The sequence below is a fragment of the Ochotona curzoniae genome, unplaced genomic scaffold (assembly GCF_017591425.1).
Source record: "Ochotona curzoniae isolate NIBS_2020 unplaced genomic scaffold, NIBS_Ocur_1.0 scaffold_2453, whole genome shotgun sequence".
Classification (NCBI taxonomy): domain Eukaryota; kingdom Metazoa; phylum Chordata; class Mammalia; order Lagomorpha; family Ochotonidae; genus Ochotona; species Ochotona curzoniae.
In genome coordinates, this window is record NW_024467094.1 from 32,730,200 (window position 1) to 32,752,959 (window position 22,760).

The 22,760-nt window shown below is 51.7% G+C and overlaps 1 protein-coding gene across 6 annotated transcripts; it reads right to left on the reverse strand.

The window, feature by feature from the left end:
* Positions 1 to 75: 75 nt before the first annotated feature.
* On the reverse strand, positions 76 to 22,595 carry LOC121170415 (reticulophagy regulator 3). Of its 6 annotated transcripts, none has more exons than XM_041001577.1 (9): positions 22,309 to 22,595; positions 9,793 to 9,899; positions 7,836 to 7,866; positions 6,804 to 6,930; positions 6,095 to 6,179; positions 4,882 to 5,019; positions 3,441 to 3,523; positions 2,553 to 2,685; positions 76 to 2,107 (listed from the first exon to the last, which is right to left on the reverse strand). In XM_041001577.1, exons 1-9 carry the CDS (start codon positions 22,545 to 22,547, stop codon positions 1,662 to 1,664), a joined length of 1,389 nt encoding a protein of 462 aa, XP_040857511.1. In that variant the 5' UTR covers positions 22,548 to 22,595; the 3' UTR covers positions 76 to 1,661. The 6 variants fall into 6 exon arrangements, 5 of the variants coding, with proteins under 5 accessions (XP_040857511.1, XP_040857513.1, XP_040857514.1 ...); XM_041001579.1 differs by lacking the exon at positions 22,309 to 22,595 and adding an exon at positions 21,993 to 22,301; XM_041001580.1 differs by lacking the exon at positions 22,309 to 22,595 and adding an exon at positions 21,759 to 21,960.
* Between the last annotated feature and the right edge of the window lie 165 nt (positions 22,596 to 22,760).

Here is a 22,760-nt window from a genome sequence, read left to right on the forward strand (position 1 = left end):
GACAGATTCATCAGAACTTAGAACAGACAAGATCTATCGAGGTAAGACATCAGTTCAGCATCAGTCTCTTAAAGATTGTTCTCATACAAGATTTATTTCCCAGCACCCACCCCCCACACTCCCAATTCACAGTGGAGGACGAAGGAGATTCAGAGCAGGATCCCCCCAGGTACAAGACACCATTCAAAGGTTTTGCTCTCTTTCCTTCCCTCCCTCTTGCCAACTCCCACGGCCTGAAGCTGCACACACTCATGCAAACACACAATTCCACTCCTTCCCCACCTCCCATCCTCCCCACACCAGAACTCACGGAGGAGCCGTCCAGGTGTCCAGAGCCGTCTAAGCAGCCTCCCCCTAACCTCACACAAAGGTGAGTGACTGCACAGCGGACTCCGGGCTCCTCCCCTCGCACTGTCACCAGCTCCACCCGGTCCACTAACCACGGGCAAACACGGCTGCACACTGCACGTGAAAATGAGCTCTGTCCAACATCCCTCACCCAAGTAGGGGGGTGTCAAGGGGGAGTGGTCCCTGAGGATTAGCAAAGGATTCATGTAGAGGCCAAGAGGGAAGTAGGGTTTGGCTTGAGCTGACTGGCACAGGTTTAGTGCCAATCACCCTTTTTGGGTTTGTCTTACATGATTTCACAGGGGAGTAGGGGGACTGCAGAATGAGTGGCCCTCAGAGTGGTCCCTGCTGGTTACAGCTTGCTGATTGGGCCCATCCATCAAGGGGGCCCTGCCACGCTGGGAAGCAGCTGAAAAGCAGGGAAGGAGCTGGTGCAAGAGGAGCTGGTGGCCCCGGGGAGGAGGGCCGGGGAGCCGCTCGTAAAGTGCTACTTTGCCATCCCCCAGGGGGTTACTGCTTCTCCAAAGGAGGAGCAGGGCAGCGCGAGGACCAGACGTAGGTATGGTATTGCTTTGCTCACTGCTCAGGCTGTGATGGTCCAACACAGCCAGGACTTAGCAGCACCAAAGACAACCACACAGCTCCAAAAGATTCCATGAGACCTTGGGATGCTCACGGCCCCTCCCAGCCAGCTGCCGCCCCCACCTGCAGGGCCTGGGCTGGTGTGGAAGAGGCTCATCCCTGCATCATATCCACATCACTTCAACCTCACAGCAGTACTCTGGAGCCCTGGGCTGGGCCGGGCCGTGGGGAGCAGGTCTGCGCATCAGAACCAAAGGACAAGCTCACTTGAAAAAACCAAACTGTTTCAATAAAAGATGATGACCCCGTCTGCCTGGCTGCTGTCCGTCTTTGGGGCTGCGGGGAGCAGAGACAGGAGGAAGGAAGGGATGGACTTGTCTATCACGAGGGTCTCAGAGGACCCGAGCCTAAGAGCAAACAGCAGCACCTCCTTGGAGGGGAAGCAATGTCCCTGACTACTCTGTCCCCAAAGTACCAGCGTGATGGATGGAAGCCTCCCTGGGGGAAGCGGCACACTTTTACTTCAGTGACTGAGCACAAAAATGAGGGTGCAGCCGGGGACGGGGGAGTGAGTGTCCCCCACTAAGGCAGCCTCTGTGTGTCAGCCATGCCCCCCAGCATATGTGTGTCATTCAGGGCATGGGACCTGTACTCTGTCTTTGCCCAGTCACCCTAAGTGGGATGAGGGAAAAAAAACCTAAACCACAGTGATCCCCAAAAGCAGTCCTGTCTCAATGGCTCCTAGAACTTGCAGGGTCCATCTGACTCAGCTCTGACTGGTCCAGAAGTTCAAAGTCATCTCCCTCAGCATCAGTGTCCAGGTCTGAACTGGGAGCCTGGAGGAGACCTCTTGCTGCTCTCCGGGTTGGGGGGCCAGCCGGGCCTGGCTGGGAGGCCCCAGACAAGGCCAGCTGGATCATGCCCTGTGAGACCAGGCTGGCGAGGCTGCTGGTGAGCCTGGAGCCTGCAGGCAAAGCACCAAGCAGCATGGCTTCATCGCGGTGGGCAGTGGGCGCCTGGGGCTCCTCGGCACCTGCTGGTACGCGGGATAAGAGACTGGGCATCCCGATGCTGGTGTCATCCTCGTCATCCAGGACGGCAGGATCTACGTTGATGGAAGGGAAGTCGGGAAGGTCTCTGGCGAAGGATTCCTCCGGATCACTGTGCCCATCGAGGTCTGGGGAACACAACGGTGCCTGAGCCACCACTGCGCTCAGCCCAGGCATTCCACACACATGCCTGGTAACACACACACACACACACACACACACACACACACACACACACACACACACACACACACACACACACACACACACACACACACACACACACACACACACACACACACGTGTCTGAGCCATCACAGTGCTCAGCCCCAGTGCAATTCCCTACCCCCATCCCCCACTAACCCCACATGACTATTTTTCCCTCCATGGATTCCAGAATAAAGCAAAACCCACAGGGATGGCTAGCTTTTCCTCTCCACTTAGGGACTAAGGGCTTCAAAAAGGGCTGGTGCCTTGTTGGCCCCTTAGTGGACAGCTCAGGACACGGGAAGGTGGTAGCATCAGTGTCCCCTCTGTCCATGGACACCTCGAAGCAGCAGTCAGAGCCCTCACCTTCGGAGCCTTCTGTGAGCGGTGTTTGGCCCCTTGAGAGGTTGAATGTGCCATTGTCTGTACACGAGACCTCAGCGTCCGAGTGCTCGGAGTCGGTGATGGCCAATTCCCTGGCAACAGCAGAATCATCCAGCTTAGGGGAAGAGAAGAGCGACACGCCTGAGGAGAGGATGTCGCCGGGACCCGGGAGCAGCCCGCAGTGACAGCCTTCACTCACAAGCTGGCCCTGGGCACCACCCAGGGACCCAGCTCTACCAGGAGCAGACAGAAATCTTGGTCTCCATTTTTACCACGCCACTGATTCAGAACATATTTCCCACAGGTGAGCAGCAAGACACACTGCCCAGACCTCAGGGTGGGTTAGCCATTCAAACAATGACCACATCTGGGGCAAGAAGGCTGCCTTCGGCTACACCAGCATCCCATTTGAGTGCTGGTTGAGTCCCAGCTGCCCCACTTCTGATCTGGCCTGTTAATGTGCCTGGGAAAGTGGCAAAGGATGGCCCAGGTACTCAGGCTTCTGCCACCGACATGGAAGACCCGGATGGCATTCCTGGCCCCTCTCTTTGGCCTGGCCCGGTCCCGAGCACTGCAGTCATCTGGGGGAGTGAACTAGCAGACAGCCCCTCCTCTAACTCTTGCCTTTTAAATAAATAAAAGTTAACACAAACACAGCTTCAAGAGTTTTTCCATGGCAGTGAAAGGGGACGTGGATGAAGGAGTGCTGGTTACCCAGGCTGCAGAGACCTAGCAAGCTCCTCCCCTCACCAGTGCTCCTGGGAGCAAGGGTTGTCCAGGGAACTGCCTGTGAACTTCCTTGAACTGCCAGAGTGGAGATGGGGGGGTCAAGACAAGCGGCCTGCAGAGCAGCTCCCACCCGCCAGGTACCTGAGGGCAGAAGGCAGCAAGCTCCTCTTCGCTGTCGCTGGGACTGTCCGTGGCCCGGTCGGGATGCAGAGCTCGGCGGCGCACTGCACGGACAGAGAAGGCGGCTTTGAGGCTTTCCTTCAAGGGACAAACCCCTCATTAAACTTCCAAGGCAGGAAGTCAGAGTAGGACAGCCAGGAGCCCCTCTGAGGGCAGCCCTAAGTTTCCATTGCACACTGAAAGACAGGATGCTGAGCCCGAGAGTCAGTGTAAGCTATAAACACAGGACCAGGCCTGCTCTCCCAGCGTCCCTCCCTGCACCAACGCCCCCACATTTCCATTGCAGTCAGATGACTAGCTGTCAGGCTTGCCAGCAATTCTCAGATGGGCTGGGAGAGAAGAAAGGTGGTAAGATTAGATCAGACTTTTGTAGGGCGAAGGTATGGCCATCCCGTGTTGGAGTGCTGGTTTGGAGTCCTGGTGGCCCCGCTTCCCATCCAGCTTCCTGACAATGCAGACAGCAGGTGATCCTCCAGTTCTTAGGTGCTACGCAGGACCCTGGATGGAGCACCTGGCTCCTGCAACCACCGTCCCAGCCCTGCCTACTGCAGGCATGTGGGGAGTGAACAAGTAGACAGAAGATTTCTGTTTCTTTCTGCCTTCCAAATAAAATGAAAACTAAGATTTTTGTCCTAACATCTGGTTTTTAAGGACTTGTACTATTCAACAGGCTGGCCCAGGGGCAGACGGACCTTGATGACCACATGCAGGGCTCTTTGAAGCCAAGGGTTAATGAAATACCCAACTTGACAAGACTAGATAGACAGAAAAGTTGAGTGCTGGATGCCCCTCAGGTCAGTATCCGAATGTCCTTGGCAGTTTTAATCACCTTTGGAAAGCAGCTTTTGGTAGACAAAAGAGGCCAGACTTAGCAGAGAGGACCTGCTCTGGCATTACTGTGTGCTTCGGCCAGAACCATGGAAAGTACTTCATGAGAGCAGCTAATAGGGGCCAGCACGATGACTCCACTGGCTAATCCTCTGCCGTGCATCACTGGCATCCCATCTGGGCACTGGTTCGTGTCCTGGCTGCTCCACTTCCCATCCAGCTCCCTCCTTGTGGCCTGGGAAAGCAGTACAGGACAGACTAAAGCCTTGGGACCATGTGGGAGACCTGAAAGAGGCTCCTGGCTTCAGATTGACTCAGCTCTGGCTGTTGTGGCCACTTGGGGAGTGAACTAGAGGATAGAAAATCTTTCTCCCTCTTTCTGTAAATCTGCCATTCCAATAAAAATAAATAAATTTTTTGAAAAAGAGCGAGCGAGTGGATTCCCTGGGACAGAGCTGGCTGTTTCCTAAACATTCCATCTTCCTGCTTTCAGGGACCTGCACGTCAGCCCTAGTGGCTTCTTCTCTGCCCCTGATTGCCCAAGTGAAACGAAGCCTCCCCGTGTGCCACTTACACTGTCTTTCTCTCTGCTTCGACATCATGTAGCCACGGACGCTGAAGTCCAGCCGCTGCAGGGCTGGCCTCAGCCGCACATACGCTCGATCCCACAGTCGGTGGTACGCAGCAAGGGGCCACATCATCATGGATACAACTGGGACCAAGACAGGGAAATGGGTATTAAAATGAAGAATGGGCTACAAAAACCAACCCCACTGTCCTGGTGCTGTTGTATCCTTAGGGCTTCAACACTTGGTGTGAAAATAGTTCTCCTTATTTCTTATGGTCATTGAAGGTGGGCGGATTTCCATGGCCTAGGCCACCCACAGGGCCTAGAACAGGGCTGCACCCAGCAAGAGTATGGTCAGAGCGAGACAGTGGTCATGTGCATGTGTCACGAGCTATAAGTATGGCTAAATGGTGGCAAAGCCTCAGAAACTACGCCACAAATCAGGTGGGATCCTGAGATACAGTGGGCACTGGCAGAGCGACTCAGTTCTTCTAGTCCCCAACCAGCACATACCACAGCAAGTGGCTCCGTTTACAAAAATGTCCAGGGTTGGGGTGGTGCCTCGGCATGAAGGACCCTCGCAGAGGAGCCCTCTGAGAGCAGCCAGGGCTCTAATTCCCTACTCGGACAGGGACATGCAGCTTGAGTACAGTTGGTTATATAGTGTTACTGAACTCCTGTCGGTTTCTAAGATCAAGCTGGAAGAAATGGACTTGAGGGGGAAAGTGGACTGAAGAAGCTGCTGGTGGTACCCGTACCCGCTCTTGGGGTCCCAGTGTGAGCCCTGACCACTCCACTTCTCATCCATCTTCCTGTGAGTGCGCCTGGGGGGCAGCAGACAACGGCCCAAGTGCTTGGGCACAGGCCCCTCGTGTATGGGACCTCCACTGGGTAGGCTCCCAGCCGTGGTCTGGCCCAGCCCTGGCTGCTGCAGGTATTTGGGAAGCAAAACAGCAGATGGTGGAAGCTCTCTCTTAACCTCTCTCTTGTGCCTTCCAAGTAGATGACACTAAATGTATTTTTAAACTTAAAAAAAAAAAAAAAAAGACTATATGTGGGGAGCTATCGGTGAGAAGAAAAGTATTTTCAAGATATTAAACAGGTCATAAAACGAAAAGGTAATTTCCTAAAGAACCAAAATATAACAAAAGTCTTCCCTCTGGCCCCAGAGCTGGCTGGAACCGTAAACATTTGTGACGGAGGCGTGTGGCATACTCACGCAGCAGATAGGACAGCAGGAGCCCGGGCACATAGCGGCCCAGGACGGCCAGAAAGGTCAGGACCCCGCAGCTCAGCAGGCAGAACTGGGGGGAAGAGAGACACAGCATTAAGTTTCTGCTACGCGGTGGAGGTTGGGGTGGGGGTGAATGTGGCAATGTGACTCAGGATGGACACATCAGTGACAAAGCTGCCACTCTCCTATCCACTGTGGGAGAAAAAGGAGGACCAACCCCTTCTACTCAAACCGCTTTTACATAGCTAACCTCACAGGGCTACACCTTTCATGCCAGGAAACTGGTTCAAACAGGACTGAGCCAAAAATTCTCTCTGAAAGCAAGCGTTAGTGTTGGGTTTTTTTTTTTTTTAAGTCAAAGTGAGAAACAAAACATAATAAACAAAACAAAACCAAAAAACCCAACAGCCTACCACATGTTTTAAATGACACAGAATGCACACAAGCAAGCTTTCTTTCCCCCTCTTGGAGCAAGAACATGGCCTGAGAAAAGGGGTGAGCCCACGCCCCTTGGAGACCCGCCACACCCACGGCCCCAGTGGCTGCAAGAACCCTTCCTACATCCCCCCGGCCTCCAGGAAGGGTCCCAACCTTTTCTTCCTTCAGTGAGGACACCCCGGAAAGCAGCCATGTCGAGTTAGCATGAACTGGACTGACAGGCTGGAGAGGAAAGTGAGAAAGGGAAGAGTCTTACCTTGCCTGGGTTTTGCTTTTTGAAAAGCAAAAGGTTCCTTATGAAAATGGTCCCACTAACCCAGACTTCAGCTACATGGTGGCAGAGCTCGGGCACGCTGAGCAACCGAGGGTGCACAAAGCCCCAGCTACGGGAGAGAGAAGGGGGAGCTGTGAAAGGAAGGTGCTGAGGGTCCCCCCATCTGGCTGCCTGAGGTCTGAACGGGGCTGGGGAGTGCCTAGTCCCAGGTGCTCAGGAGGGGAAGCGTGACTCTTCCTGGCTCTCCAGGTTGAAACTTGAATTTGGGGACAGGGAGGCCAAACTTGTTCTGACAACTCCACCCTGTGAGCAAGCAGCCCAGTCCACGTGTGTAAACCTGCCACCAGCACCAGGGCCCTGGAAGTCTTTCTCCCCCTGTGCTCAGGCCACTGGCGCTCACTGGGACTCCAGTCCCGGGGGGCAAAGAACAGCACAGCCCGATGGCCACCACTGCTGCGGGGGCAGGGAGGGGGAGCAATGGTGGATGCGCCCCTCAGAGGGAAAACAAATACAGCAAATCCAAAACTAACCACAGTAGAAAAAACTCCTCAGACCAAACATAAGGGGTGGATGAACTGAGCAATGAAAGCGGGAACTGTAAGACACAAACGGAATCTTTGGCATTGGCCGATGCCAGGAACCAGTGTGTTTTCTGACCAGCATCTTTAAATAGCCAGAGGTCACAGAAAACACTAGATGACCTGGCAGAAAAACCGGGAGGTAGACGGACTCAGCCTCTCTCAGTTTTCACACTGGGGCACACTGCTGTTAAACCCTGGCATGTCAGGCGATGGGGCACTAGGACGCTGCTCTCGTGGGACTCCTATGGCTCACAGCACACCGGCCCCTCTCAGCGTGCTGCCGCCTCAACCCTAGGATTTGCTGAAATAGTTACTTGGAGCAGATCACATTCTCTGCTTACACTGTGTGTCCAGAACACGGGTTAGCAACACATAACTGGAATATTACAGGAGAGTCAATCAGAGCGACAGAGAAGGGATCAGTGGTCCGTACCTCTCATTGTCTAACGCGTCGGGTCTTGGCACTACAATATTAAAACAAACACCAGCATTAGTTGGTAGGAAAAACTAAACACAAGAATGTTAGGCTGTTGGTCTGACAGCTCATGTTTTAACAGGTTTTGGGGAGAGAAAACAGTAAAAGCCAACACAAAGGAGACACCAGGTTACACTGTCAGTGTCCGGGAGCTGGGGACAGGGGGACAACGCCTTCTCTCTGTTCGTTTCTTCATGTCGGGCGGGGAAGGGGCAAGGGGGTCTCTGTCTAATGACCTCTACTGAAAGCGGAGGTGTCTGAGAAAAACGGTGCATCCCACCCCTTGAGCGTGCCAGGCTGCCATGGCATGCTGTAAGGATGCCAATCCTATAAATCTGCCTGTTCTCTTTACCGCGCCGGGCCCGCTCTGGTCTGGTTTTAATAGCGTGCCAACGCCTCACCAATGACCATTTTCCCCACTCACGCTCCCAGGCAAGCCCCTGCCGCCATCCGCGGACCGTGCGCCTCCTGCCCCTTCCGACCTGTGAAGTCTCAACAGCAGTTTGTATTCTTCTGCTTCCCAGGCCACCATTACTGGTCTGGATGCATCTTCCTCAAACCTCTTCAAGCCATCCAACCTTGTTTTCGCCACACTTCTCTCACCACTTCACACAAGGACAATGCCACAAGTCTCCTCCAACAGGCAGCCCACCTTCCCAGCTCCCTTCCACGTGGTCCCGACTTCATGCTAGCAAACTCATCCTGTCACCTCAGCAGGAGGCTCTGATTTCAGGACATCCCAAAGAACACCCACTCGTTACAGAATAAAGCCTAAGCTTCCAGCTTTTACTGCAAGGCCTCATAAGATCTAACCCCAACAGGCTTTATTTCCCAGCTATTTTTTTTTAAGATTTATTTATGTATTTGAAAGCCACCTGGTTCTCTAATGAACTCTTCATTCCAAACACAGCTCAGAGAGCAGAGAACTCTTTGCACTTGTGCTTATTAGGCTAACGGAGGCAGAAACCCCTCTAGATACACTTTCTCTCTGCCTGTCCAAATCTTTGATTTCACTCATTTCTTGAGCTACAGCCAAAATACAGGACAAATATGTGGGTCACACACGGCAGCACTGCTCTGCATCTGTCATTTAACTGTCCATATGTGTATGTATGTGGATATGTGTAGTCCATGCATGTTCAGTCATTGCAGGAGAAACCTGATCTTAGGGCATTTGCTGTAACTTACAAAGGCTTATGCCTTCAAAAATTCAAAGAAATTAAAATTAGATCAAAACAGTTTAGGGCCTGGCGCGATAGTGTAGCAGTTAAGATCCTTGCCTTACATGGGCCGGGATCCCATGTGGGTGCTGGTTTTAATCCCGGCTGCCCCGCTTCCCATCCAGCTCCTTGCCTGTGGCCTAGGAAAGCAGTCAAGGATAGCCAAAAGCTTTGGGACCCTGCACCCGCGTGGGAGACCCGGAAGAGCTCCTGGCTTCGGATCGGCTCATCTCCAGCCACTGCGGCCACCTGGGGAGTGAACCAGTGGACGAAAGATCTTTCCTCTCTGTCTCTTCTCCTCTCTGTATATCTGCCTTTCTAACATAAATAAATAATATCTTTAAAAAATTTTTTTAAAGAAATTTCTGAGAGGTAAATTGATATTGCTTCAGGAGTAAAGATGTGGTATCCAAAGAGAATTGTTGGAAAAATAAACAAACAAAAATCAAAAAAACAAAACTAAGGGTCACTTCTTCCCAAGGGCAATTAAGCTTCCCGAGCCCGGGAAGGCCGACCAGCTCCACGGAACCACCACCGCAGCAGCACAAGCCCTGCTAGTGTCCTCTGAAGCAAATCCTTCAGACTTCAAATGAGAGCCCCAGCTCCAACGCCGCAGGAACCCCCAAAACTAAAGGCACAAATCTGAGAAAAGACCCCTTCCTGCCTCCGATTATTCCAAATGCCGTGAGACTCACCTTTCATCTCAGGCCAAATTTTGTTCTTCCACTGATCAATACACACAATGATCATCAGGCCGAACGCAAGCAGGAACACCAGACGGAGGGAAGTCAGCGCCAGGAACCTGCGAGAAGGAAAGCCCGAAGGAGACCATTACCCAGTCAAGTTCACTTCAAGAAATGGGCAACCCACCGCAGGCTGCGAGTGGCAGACTTAACTCCAGGGGGTTTCTTTTTTCGCTGTGCTGATACTGACTTGGATAGACATTAAGGAGCATTTCGGGGGGCTGGGGTGTTCGGTCTAGCACAGGACACCGCATCCTACTTCGGAACACGTGCACTTGAGGTCCGGCTCTGTTGCCAACTGCAGTTTCCTGCTGATGTGCGCCCAGAAGGGCGGGATGGAGTTGGATCCCTCCACCCAGGCGACAGACTGTCAGCTCCCGCCTCCGGCCTGCCCAGCACCATCTGTGATCTGGTGCACAGGAGACTGAGTCCTGTTGGTATTTTTCTGCCTTTCAAATAAATATAGATAAAAAGGCATGAGTGTTGGTACACTTTATTTTGTGAGGTCAAAATTATTCTGATGCTGAGAACAAGGCTAAGCGAAAACTTTGGACCAACATCCTTTAGGAATCCAGATGCAAACACTCTCACTAAAATACAGGTGGGAGTTTACTCAGCCTCCTGGTTGACACCAGCATTCTACAACCAAGTATGTGGGTCAATTCCCAGTTCCTAAATCCAGCTTCCAGGCGGTGCTGGTGATTACCCAAATATTTGGGTTCCCACTCCCTGCACTCGAATCTTGGGTGGCCAGCTCCTAGCTTTGCTAGCACTGTCCCAGCCACAGCATCCACCTGGGAACTGAGCCAGCAGTCAGAAGCTCACTCTCTCTGCCCATCTGCTAGCTCCAGCTCTCTCTCTGCCTCTCAAACACAACAAAACTTTTGGGCCAAGCGCGGTAGCCTAGTGGCTAAAGTCCTCGCCTTGAACCCGCCCCGGAATCCCATATGGGCACTGGTTCTAATTCCGGTAGCCCCACTTTTTATCCAGCTCCCTGCTTGTGGCCTGGGAAAGCAGTTGAGGATGGCCCAAAGTCTTGGGACCCTGCACCCGTGTGGGAGACCCAGAAGAGGCTCTTGGCTCCTGATCAGCTCAGCTCCAGCCGATATGGTCACTTGGGGAGTGAACCAGCAGATGGAAGATCTTTCTGTCTCTCCTCCTCTCTGTATATCTGACTTTGCAATAAATAAATAAATCTTAAGAAAAAAAATCACAACCTTTCAGAGATATTAAAATTTTTACGAATAAAATGATATGAAGCCTGGAATTTGCTGGAAGATTGTTGTGAGTGAAAAGTACTGAAGCTGGGTGACATGAAAATGGGATTCTGTATCTCTGTATATGTTTGAATTCTTTCACAATAAAATGTTAAAACAAAACAAATAAAATCCAATTCTTGGGTCAGTGTTGTGGTGCAGCAGCTTAAGACGCCAGCATCCCACACTGGAACACTGGTTCGAATTCCAGCCACTCCACTTCCCTTGCAGCTTCCTGCTAATGCACCTGGGAAGGTAATAGGTGGGGACCCCAGCACTTGGATCTCTGCCACCTACATAGGAGATCCAGGCTCAGCTCCTGGCTCCTGCCTTCAGCCTGGCCGGCTCGAGATGGTGCAGTCATTTACAGAGTGAACCAGAGGGTGGATGCTCTCATTTCTGTCTCTCTCTCTCCACTGCTCTACCTTTCAAATCAAGAAGTAAGTCTGAGACGACAGAGAACACAACCTGCTTCTGATGTCACTGCTCTACCCATGCCTCTCAGTCAGAGCCCTTGGGGCACCTCCAGCCCCGGGTTGGCCGCGAGCTCACGCTGTCAGGCCCAGGGAAGCATTCACACTGTGCAGTCACCTCACCAGGGACTCGTCACTCTAATGATATATTTGAATCTGCATGTTGTATCTCTTTTTTTTTTCCCTTTTTCTGATAACTCATTTATATCTTTCTTTAAAAAAAAAAAGATATATTTATTTATTTTATTACAAAGTCAGATATACAGAGAGGAGGAGAGGCAGAGAGGAAGATCTTCTGTCTGATGGTTCACTCCCCAAGCGGCCACAATGGCCGGTGCTGCACCGATCAGGAGCCAGGAGCCAGGAACTTTCTCCAGGTCTCCCACACGAGTGCAGGATCCCAAGCTTTGGGCCGTCCTCGACTGCTTTCCCAGGCTACAAGCAGGGAGCTGGATGAGAAGTGGGATCACTGGGATTAGAACCAGTAGTACCCATATGGGATTCCGGCGCATTCAAGGAGAGGACTTTAGCTGCTAGGCCACACCTCTGGGCCCTATTTTGTATCTTTCAAGAGCACAGATTTGCAACAGACTAGAGGAAGGACACACCAGTTTTTCAGCACATGTGTCATGTGACCATGAATAGTGTCCTTATGTATAACAGGATGGTAACAAATCTTCCTGGGGTGTTTATGGATGTGGGAAGCAATGTACTGACTCACTTGACAAGTGTCACGTTGCATTTTAGTCGAAAAGCCAAGATGTAAGGGCACCTCTTAAATGCTTATCAGTACATTCCATGCAATTGTACAAAGTAGCAATGCTATTAGCTATATATTACAACTGCAATTGATCAGAGTAAGAATGGTCCAAGATGGGGCCAGCATTGTGGTGCCCCAAGGTAAGCTGATGCCTGCAAAGCTGGCATCTCACATGAATACCGGTTCAAGTCCCAGCCACCCTGTTTGCCGCCCAGCACTCTAACCGATGCACCTGGGAGGGAAAGGCCCAAGTGCTCGGGGCTCTGCCACCCCACGGGTGACCCGGAAGGAAGTTCAGGCGTCTGCCTTCAGCTCGATTCAACCTTGGCCCTCACGGCCATTTGGGAGAAAACTTGCAGATGCAAGCGTTTCTGTTCTTGCTCCCTCTCGCTTCTCTCTCTTGCTCTGCCTTTCAAATAAATAAAGCAATAAAGCTATTTTTACAGAATAACCAAGGTTTGGTTAGAAACTGATGCATCTGTAATGACCTCTTCTCAACAGAATACATGGCCAAATGACTTGACATAAACACAGGACAATACTAAGAGTACAACTCCTGTATCATAAAAACCAAAGCCAAAACTCCACCTGCGCATACACATGAACACAGAGACACAGATGGTGATCGTTAGCCTTTTTGCTGTCGTAACAGTTTTGCTGCATTCACCCATTAAGCTGTATAATTTTAATTCGTTTATTTATTTGAGACAGAGAAACTTCATCCACTGGTTCATCCCCCAAAATGCCCACAATAGCCAGGGATGGGCCAGGCTGAAGTCCGGAGCCAGAAACTCTAGCTGGTTCTCCCGTGTGAGCACTGGAACCCAGCGACTCAGAACAGCACGTGCTGCCTCCCAGGTGTGCAGGGGAGCCGATCCCAAGGGGAGGTGCCAGGACTTGAACAGGTAACTCTGTGAGATCCAAGTGCCCCAAACCAGGATTTAACCTGCTGTGCCACAAGGGCCACCCCTGGACATAGGCGTGCTAACTCTTGGTTAAATGCCCATCTCAGTACAAATTTTTTTAAAGATTTTATTTATTTTCATTGGAAAGTCAGATATACAGAGGAGGAGGAGAAACAGAGAGGAAAATCTTCTGTCTGATGATTCACTCCAAAAGCGGCCACAAAACGGCTGGAGCTGAGCCAGTCTGAAGCTAGGAGCCCAGAGCCTCTTCCACGTCTCCCATATGGGTGCAGGGTCCCAAAACTTTGGGTCGTTCTCAACTGCTTCCCCAGGCCACAAGCAGGGAGCTGGATGGGAAGTGGGGCCGCTGGGATTAGAATCAGCACCCATATGGAATCCGGTGCATGCAGGTAAGGACTTTAGCCACTAGGCTACCACACCAGGCCCATCTTAGTATAATTTTTTTTAAAGATTTATTTTATTTTTATTGAAAAGGCGGATATACAGAGAAGGAGAGACAGAGAGGAAGATTTTCTGTCCGATGATTCCTCCCCAGGTGGCCGCAACGGCTGGAGCCGAGCCAATCCGAAGCCAGGAGCCTCTTCTGGGTCTCCCACGCGGGTGCAGGGTCCCAAAGCCTTGGGCCGTCCTCGACTGCTTTCCCAGGCCACAGGCAGGGAGCTGGATGGAAAGCAGGGCTGCCGGGAATAGAACCGGTGCCCATATGGGATCCCGGGCGTACAAGGTGAGGACCTTAACCACTGCGCCATCGCACCGGGCCCATAGTATAATTTTTTAAATGACAATTTCTAAAACCAAACAAAGAATGAGGGATGAAAGAAGACAAAGCATTTAGAAGTGCAGTCACCAATGACAATCCTAGTCTAATTTTTCCATCCCTCTGTAATTACACGTGAGATCAAAGGATGAAAGCAGCTTAACAGCAACAAACCCTTAGAGCGGCCCCAGGATGTTAATTCCCTCTACAGAGCCAGGGCATCATCCCAACAAACGGGCAAATTCAGCAAGGCCAAGGGCCGCCGAGTGCCTTACCCCCAGCTCGCTGCCCCCCCAGTGCCAGCAGCAGGCTGCGACAGGCCAGCCGTTCCCTCCAGAGCGCCTGACAGGGCTTTCTAGGGAGGGGAGCCAGGCTATGCGCTCGGGTTTCCAGCGTGTGATCACGAACACAAATAGCAACTGGGGTGGGAAGAGGACACAGGGCTCGCCGAGCAAGGCCGGCTTTCTGCAAAGGCAGTGAGATCGCTTTCCCCGAGACCTGGAGGGCTCCTGCGCGCTGCTGCGGCCTCCACACTCCATTCTCATGAACCGTGCCTCAACCCAACGTCCGCTGAGCGCGCCGTGTGAACACGGGCTACTCTGTTCTCGGAAACACACATGAACCCCTCTCCCAAGCTGTGCGTGTGCGCTTCGAACAAATACACAACGGACATGGTAGTAACGAAGAACACAAACTCGGATTTTGGCGGCAGATGGTAAAGAAACGGGGGCAAAAAGAGGTGAGGAAGGACCTTAGGAGAGGATGATAAGCTAGCAAGCTCCAGCTAAGGAAGCAGAAGCAGTCTGACAGAACTGAGACACATGGCCCAGCACAGTAGCCTAGTGGCTAAAGTCCTCACCTTGCACATGACAGGATCCCAGATGGACACCGGTTCTAGTCCCAGCTGCTCCACTTCCCATCCAGCTCCCTGCTTGTGGCCCCTGGATCTCTGCATGTTTTCTGGTGGGCGAGATTTCGCTGTTTACCTGCCCATGACCTGAGGTAGTTTCCAGCTGCGTGTGACCTGTGACTTGGCTGGAGGGTCCTTAAGAGACAGACATGCCTTCTAGCCAGTTACAGTGTTACTGCTGGGTGGGAGGACTGTCTGGGACCACCCTTCTGTCTTCCCCTTTCCTAGTCTACATAAGTTGTGTTTGCTTTACAATAAACGGACATGTCCAATCAGGCTGTCCTGGCCATTGCCTCACCCCCTTGGTGATCTCAGGGCTTGTTGGCAGGAAAACACCATTGTCCCCCTCCACACCGAGACTTCAGGGCCCAGAACTGCAATGCCAGCATCCCACACCAGTGCTGGTTCAAGTTCCAGCTGCTTCACTTTTTTTTAAAAAAAAAAGATTTATTTATTTTTATTACAAAGTCAGATATACAGAGAGGAGGAGAGACAGAGGAAGATCTTCCGTCTGATGATTCACTCCCCAAGTGACCTCAGTGGCCGGTGTTGCGCCGATCCAGAGCCAGGAGCTCCTCCAGGTCTCCCACATGGGTGCAGGGTCCCATGGCCTTAGGCTGTCCTCAACTGCCTTCCCAGGCCATAAGCAGGGAGCTGGATGGCAAGTGAAGGTTCCGGGATTAGAACCGGCACCCATATGGGAATCCTGGTGCGTTCAAGGTGAGGACTTTAGCCACTAGGCCACCACGCCAGGCCCAAGCTGCTTCACTTTCAATCCAGCTCCCCACTAATGTGCCTAGGGAACCAGCAGATGACCCAAGTTCTTGGGCCCCTGCAGACACACACACGGGAGACACAGAAGCAGCTGTGGTCTTCTGGCTTTGGACTGGCCCAGCTCCAGCTGTTGTGGCCATTTGGGGAGTGAACCAGAGGATGAGAGGGCTTATTCTAACTCTCCCTTTCAAATAAATAAATCTGTAATAAAGAAATGAATCTATACAAGGACAACTATTCACAAGGTATAATGCAGACATGAGATTGTGAAGGAGGGCGGAAAAATAAAAGAGGGTTCCTTGGAGTTAGTTTAGTCTGCAATTTATATTCACATAGGCCAACAATGTGACAGTCACGTAGAATTCTGTTAAGACAACAGGCAGGGGGCGACGTAACCAGTGGGTTAAGCTGCTGCCTGTGATGCTGGCATCCCAGATTGGAGAACCAGCTCATTCCTAACACAACTTGGGAAACTATCAAAAGTTTGCTCCAGTATTTGCGTCCCTGTCACCCAGATGGAGTTCCTGGCTCCTGGTTTTGGCCTGGCCCAGCCTTGGCTGTTGTGATCATCTGGGAATAAACCAGTAGATGGAAGATGGCTCTCTCTCTCTCTCTCTCTAAAAAAAGATACATTTTCAGCAACTACAATAAGCATGAGAGCTTCCCAGGTGAAAACAAGTGCCAAGAGTCAAAAGAAAGTCTACAAATAAAGATCAAAGTCAAATTAGTACATCTCTATCTCCGAGACAGAATCTGATCAAGCCCTGAGCTCCAACCACCAATTCGCAGGCAATTAGAGCGCATGGGGACACGGCTGGGCCACAGGGACACAGTGAGCAAAGCCAGCCTGCAGCACGCTCCGGGGGACAACGGCACATGAGCCTCATCCAAACAGTCATTTACAACATCAACCACAAGGCTGGACAGGCGAACTCCGACTTTTACATGTCTGGTGATGGGAATGGTCTTTAAGAGGCCCAATTTTTTAAGCTGTATCTACAGATTAAAAGATATGCTATCTAGGAATTGCCTCAAGGCGACAGAGGGGGTGGGAAAGTATCAAAGACACAAAAACTGGCCATAAACTGGAAAAATCGCTTAAAAGTTAGTACATAATATTAGCCTTTTCATAAAAGACCATCATCCATCCGCAAGCACAGCCTACAATGTGAGCACTGATTATTTCTGTCATAAAGAAATCTTATAGAAAAACGCTGTGGAAGTAGACTACATACGTGGTCTTAAAATCTTCCTTTTTTTTTTTTTTAAGATTTACTTATTTTTATTGGAAAGGCAGATATACAGAGAGGAGGAGAGACAGAGAGGAAGACCTGTCCGATGATTCACTCCCCAAGTGAGCGCAACGGCCGGTGCTGTGCCGACCCGAAGCCAGAAGTCAGGAACTTCCTCAGGGTCTCCCATGCGTGTGCAGGGTCCCAAAGTCTTGGGCCGTCCTCGACTGCTTTCTCAGGCCACAAGCAGGGAGCTGGATGGGAAGTGGGGCTGCTGGCATTAGAACTGTCACCCATATGTGATCCTGGCGCATGGAAGGTGAGGACTTTAGCTGCTAGGCTATCGTGCTGGGCCCTAAAACCTTCTTTTTCACTTCATAATACACACACATTTTTTCACATTGCCAAAAAAGCCTGAAAAACTTTTAAAAAACGATTGCATCTCAACTCTTTTTAAAGTTCCTCCTTAAGGTCAGATGTTTCTAATTTCTGATATAATGAAGAAAAGTTGGAGTATATCTCATTAAAGCATAAATCTTTGTTGCTGTGACAAACACTGAAGAATTACTGGGTCAAAAAGCATCAGCTTTTTTAAATGACCCCTTTATTCCTGGAGTCTGGGGTCCCTAAAACTCACTGTATTAGGCTGACTGATTCAACGTTAATACATTATCTGGTGTTCGAACATGTGTGTTACACCCAAAGACACCTTATCTATCAGCAACCGCTCATTTCCTGACCTTGGAAAAGATGGAAACCTTTGAGGTATTTTAGCATAAGCCTTCAGACTGCTTTCCAAACAAGGCTACCTAACCCATATTTCTACCAGCCATAAGCTCACTTTTCTGTATCTGCTCCACAATTAAATATTACTAAATTTTCAAACCGGAGAAGCAGAAATTAGTAACTTGCTTCCATTGGCATCTTTAAATTACCAGTGAGGATGAAACTGCTAGTCACTGCTATTTTTCCCCTTTTACAGACTGAACCTCCACTTGAACAGGGGCTTCTAACCCAATTAAACTACCTTCCTATGTGAGAGGAGCAACACGGTATCCAAAAAGATGAGAAATGCTACAACCGAACACAGTGTCTTCTAGGATAATTATGCCATAATTGCAGACCGCTTGTCCAGGTAAGCTACGTACGGTATGTTATGATCAGGAGTGACCCATGTCTGTTTTCAGCCTAAGATGTCATTTCTTGGTCCCTTTGTTCCCACAGAGTGAGCCTGTCGGACAGGCACTTCAGAACAAAGCTTCCCAGCCCACAGGGACAGTCAGCCCATTATTACACACACTTGCCACTAGTTAATGAACCAGACACTGGTAATTTACAAGGAAAGAATTAAGCCAACCTCTGCCATGGAATGATAGCTGTTGCTTGCAGGAAAGCTGAAATGAAACTGGCTGGCCGCCGAGGACCCAGAGGACCCACTGTACGCTACACAGAAGTGGCAGCCTTACCGTGGGGACGGACTCCCCGAAGCCAAGTGACGGCAGCCTCCTCCTGGCAGCAACCTTAGCCAAGGCATCCTGGCTAGAGGCAACAGAGCTCCCCAAATGCCAGCATCGGGCTCACCTGTTTCACATGTAATTGCTTTTTTTCTCCCACAGAACAAATCTCATTTAAATGGGCCCTCTCTTCCATCTCTTCTTCCTCACCGCCCTCCCCCCCCCCCGCCCTTTTAAAAAAGATTTATTTTAGCGGAAAGGCAGCTTTACAGAGAGGAGAGACAAGAGACAAAGACCTCCCATATGCTGGTTCACTCCCCACCCAAACGGCCACAATGGCTGGAGCCGAGCTGAGTTGAGCTGAGCTGAGCTGATCTCAAGCCAGAGACCTCAAGACTCCTCCGGGTCTCCAACATGGGTGGTGTGGTGTCCCAAGACACTGGGCCATCCTCCTCTGCTGCTTTCCCAGGGTATAAGCAGATTGCTGGTCGGAAGTCGAGCAGCCAGTACATGAACTGGTTCCCACATGGATGCCAGAGCTTGAAGGTGGAGGATTAGCCTCCTGAGCCATGGTGCTGGCCGCTCAAATTCCAACTTTTTAAGTCAGACTTTCTGAATACTCTTAATCGCTTCTCAAGTCATTTTTCTGTTTGTTTTTTAGAGGGAAGAGCCACATCTCGCCCCCTCACCCTAACCCACTTCTTTTTTTCAATTGTTGGAAACAGATTGTCTGTTCCCAGCTTAGTAGAGCTAACTCCAAGTAGTGACTGTAGGAGCAGACGCCAACAGGCAGTACAGCAGCGCCCCGGTGTGCTCTCAGTCCACACCCCCAATCCAAAGCTCCCCAAAATCACAGCAAGGAAAGGAGCTCGGGGTCTTGCAGCCTTCCAGCCTTCCAGCCTTCCAGCCTCCGGGTGTTCTTTGCCATATGGGAAGGCGGCTTGGAGCTCACACCCCTTACCCACGTTCCTGGGGGTTCTTGGTCCTCCGCTCAGGTCTGGCAGTAGGACTCCAACCCAGGAGTCAGCGGGACCTGTTCTTTGCTGAGCCTGTCAGGATGCACTCTTGCTGACCATCAAATTCTTCCCCCGTTACTCACAGTCAGGGTTGAGGCTAATGGAACACAGGCCCTGACGTTCCCAGAGACAGTACGGACAGAGCCGCCATCACAGTCACCTAAGCTTCAAGACCTGTGGCAGGTGACACACCCTAACTCCTCTGCAACCTGAAGGCAGACAAGGAGAGCCTTGCAGTCCTGGGGTAAAGGAGCTCCAGGCTGGAGCTTTTTTTGAGCTGTGAGGGGGGCACATTCACAGCTACAGGAAAACCGTGAGAGAAAAACAGAGCAGTAGAAGTTATCCCCTTGAATCGCAGGCTTTTCTGCACTCCTAGCCAGTCTTCCATTGCTTCTAAATGCCTCAGCAAATGATGTGCCATCACACCTAACAGCTCACGACAGAAACATTATTTCAGATCTGATTTTTTCTGGTCTGAGTCAATGACACTCCTCTCTTTTCGAAACGATTTAAATGCCTAAAAGCAGACACAGCCTGATGGCTCAATGGCTTAATCCTCACCTTCCAAGCGCTGGGATCCCATATGGGCACCGGCTGCTCCACTCTGTGGCCTGGGAAAGCAGTCGAGGACGGCCCAAAGCCTTGGGACCCTGCACCCGCGTGGGAGTCTCAGAAGAAGCTGATCAGCTCCAGCCCGTCACAGCCACTTGGGGAGTGAACCAACAAACATATGGAAGATCTTTCTGTCTCTCTGTAGGTGTGCCTTTCCAAACATCTTAAAAATGCATTTCAGTCAGGGGTGAGCATTTGGCCCAGTGGTTTAAGACACTCCTTGGGACACCTGCACCCCACAGGAAGCTCCTGACTGGCCATCCCAGCTCAGCTCAACCTTCAGCTTCCTGCTAACAAGAATACAGGGGGAGAGCAGTGATTGCTCCAGCACTGGGTCCCCTAATGCCCAGGTGGGAGATCTAGGTTAAGTTCCGGTCTCCTGGCTTTGACCTTGGCCTAGTTCCACCTGCTGCAGGTATCTGGGGAGTCGATCAAGGGATGGAAGATCTTTCTCTTTCAAATAAAATTTGAAATCGCATTTAAAAGTCTGGCACTGTGGGCCCAGTGCATTGGCCTAGTGGCCAAATCCTTTTCTTGCATGCGCTAGGATCCTTATGGGCACCAGTTCATGCCCCAGATGCTTCACTTCCCATCCAGCTCCCTGCTTGCGGCCTGGGAGAGCAGTGGAGGACGGCCCAAAGCCTTGGGACCCTGTATCTACATGGGAGATCTGGAAGAAGCTCCTGGCTCCGGGCTTCAGATTGATTCAGCTCCAGCTGTCGAGGCCACTTGGGAAGTGAACCATAGGGCAGAAGATCTTTCTCTCCATCTCTCCTTCTCTCTATAAATCTGCTTTTCAATAAAAATAAATCTTTAAAAGGAAAAAAAAAAGAGCAGCACTGTGGCACAGCGGCCTAAGCTACCATCTGCAGTACCAGGGTCCCTTATAAGCAATGGTTTGAGTTCCAGCTGCTCTGTATCTATTCCAACTCCCTGCTAAGGCATCTGGGAAAGCAGCAAAGGATGGTCCGGGCGTCCTTGCATCCCTGTGGGAGATGCAAAGGGAGTTCCTGGCTCCTGGTTTCAGCCTGGCCCTGCCCTGGCCCTTGAAGCCTTTTGGGGGGGAGAGTGAACCAGCAGATAGAAGATCTCTGTTTCTCTCTCTTTTCTCTCTAATTCTGCCAATCAGAAAGAGGAGCTACGGAGTTCAAGGGCAGGGCAGGTGGGGGGCGGAATGTTAAGGAAGGGTGGAACCAAAACGTGAGGGTTGTAGAAGAAAAAGTTGTCATCCAGTTTGCTGAGGGCTGTGGACGCAAGACACCCAAAGACAGCCGGGACACCTTTAAACCTGGCTTTCCTTCAGGCTGGGACAAAGTTAACTTCGCAGCTTCCCGTCAGCGAATGTGGAACGTGTTCTGTGCCTCACCAAAAACCCTCTTCAAACAAGAGAAGGTAAATGCTTTGATTTGAGGAAGTCCCATTTTCAAAACACACCCTTGTTGTCAGGCTAACACCGACAGTGCTTCCCATGTGCCCCTTGGAACCGGATTCCTAACACTTCCTTATTGCTCACGAACCCACAGGAGCCTGGTAGATCCTATGGACACTTCCGTCCACTTTCAGTGACAAACAACAGGAGCTGCTCCGTTTTTCCAAAACAGCAGCACACACACAGATACTTCAGCAGAAGTGCAGCGCCCCAGGCCAGCTGTGAATACACACACCACCAACCAGCCACCATCAGACACCCCAATCTCCCTGCTGGTTACCCTTGCAAGTTGCAATCCTAAATGGCTCTGAAAACTCACAATAGCTCCCTCAAAAGTGTTCGAGTTCTTCTTCTTCTTTCTTAATCTCCTAATTTTCTTTGCATCTCCGCTCAGGAAGCTCACACCGTGAAGCAGACTTCACAAACTTCCAGGAGTGGGCGAGAAAAACCTCGCACCTGCTAATTCGCGCTAACCACTCCAGCTGGTTTTCTCACCACACCTAGGGACCGTGCTCTTTCAACACCTGCCTCCACTCCCACGACAGCGACTCACATCTCCGGGGACAGTCTGCACACGGGAGCATCCAAGACAAGGAAGAGGAAGTGGAGTCCTCATAGGTCCCAGCTAAGAGGCGCCTTCCAAAGCACGGGGCGAGCAGCTCCCCGGCCGGGCGTGCGGGGACAGAGTACGGGTGCAGGTCAATCAGGGAGGTGGGATGGGGTCGAAGCAGGCGAGGTACAACGAGACCAAGTACAGAGAGCAGCCAGTGCGTCCAGGAAAGACGCGGCAGATCAAAGGGAGCACCCGCAAGGAAACCCGACGAATTCGCGCCACGCTGAGTTCCCGAGGGTCCATCCACGTCTCTCACCAGAAAGCCGCGTTCAGCCCCAGGCACCACAGGGCGCTCCGGGCTGGCCGCTCCCACACCAGGGCTGCCTGCACCCGGCTCAGGAGAGGCTCGTACGGCCCCAGCACCTCCACCAGGGCCCGTTGCACCGCCTCCACCTGCTGGTCTCGCTCGCAGAAGCCTGTCACTGCGCGGCGGCCCCGGAAAGTCGATCCAGATGATGGGCCCGGGGCCGCAGCCACCCCTTCAAGCTCCGCCATCTCCCCGGCGGCAGCCACAGCATCCGGGTCCGCCGCCCCGACAGTCACAATAACACCGACTGCGCAGACGCGCAGCTCGGAGGAGGAGCCGGGATCCCCAGCACTGCGCGCTTGCGCACTGGTCCCGGCACGCGTTTCCCCTGGAGGCGTGGAGAACGCTACGTCCCAGTGCGCGGAGACCGAGTCTAGGGCAGCGCACGCGCAGTCCGCAGG

Coding starts and splice junctions, on each gene's coding strand:
- LOC121170415 (XM_041001577.1), bottom strand. CDS start 22,547: ATGGCGGAGCTTGAAGGGGTGGCTGCGGCCCCGGGCCCATCATCTGGA. Junction 2,686..3,440: donor TTGCTGCCTTCTGCCCTCAG/GTACCTGGCGGG, acceptor TCTTCCCCTAAG/CTGGATGATTCTGCTGTTGC. Junction 2,108..2,552: donor GCTCACAGAAGGCTCCGAAG/GTGAGGGCTCTG, acceptor TGTGTTCCCCAG/ACCTCGATGGGCACAGTGAT.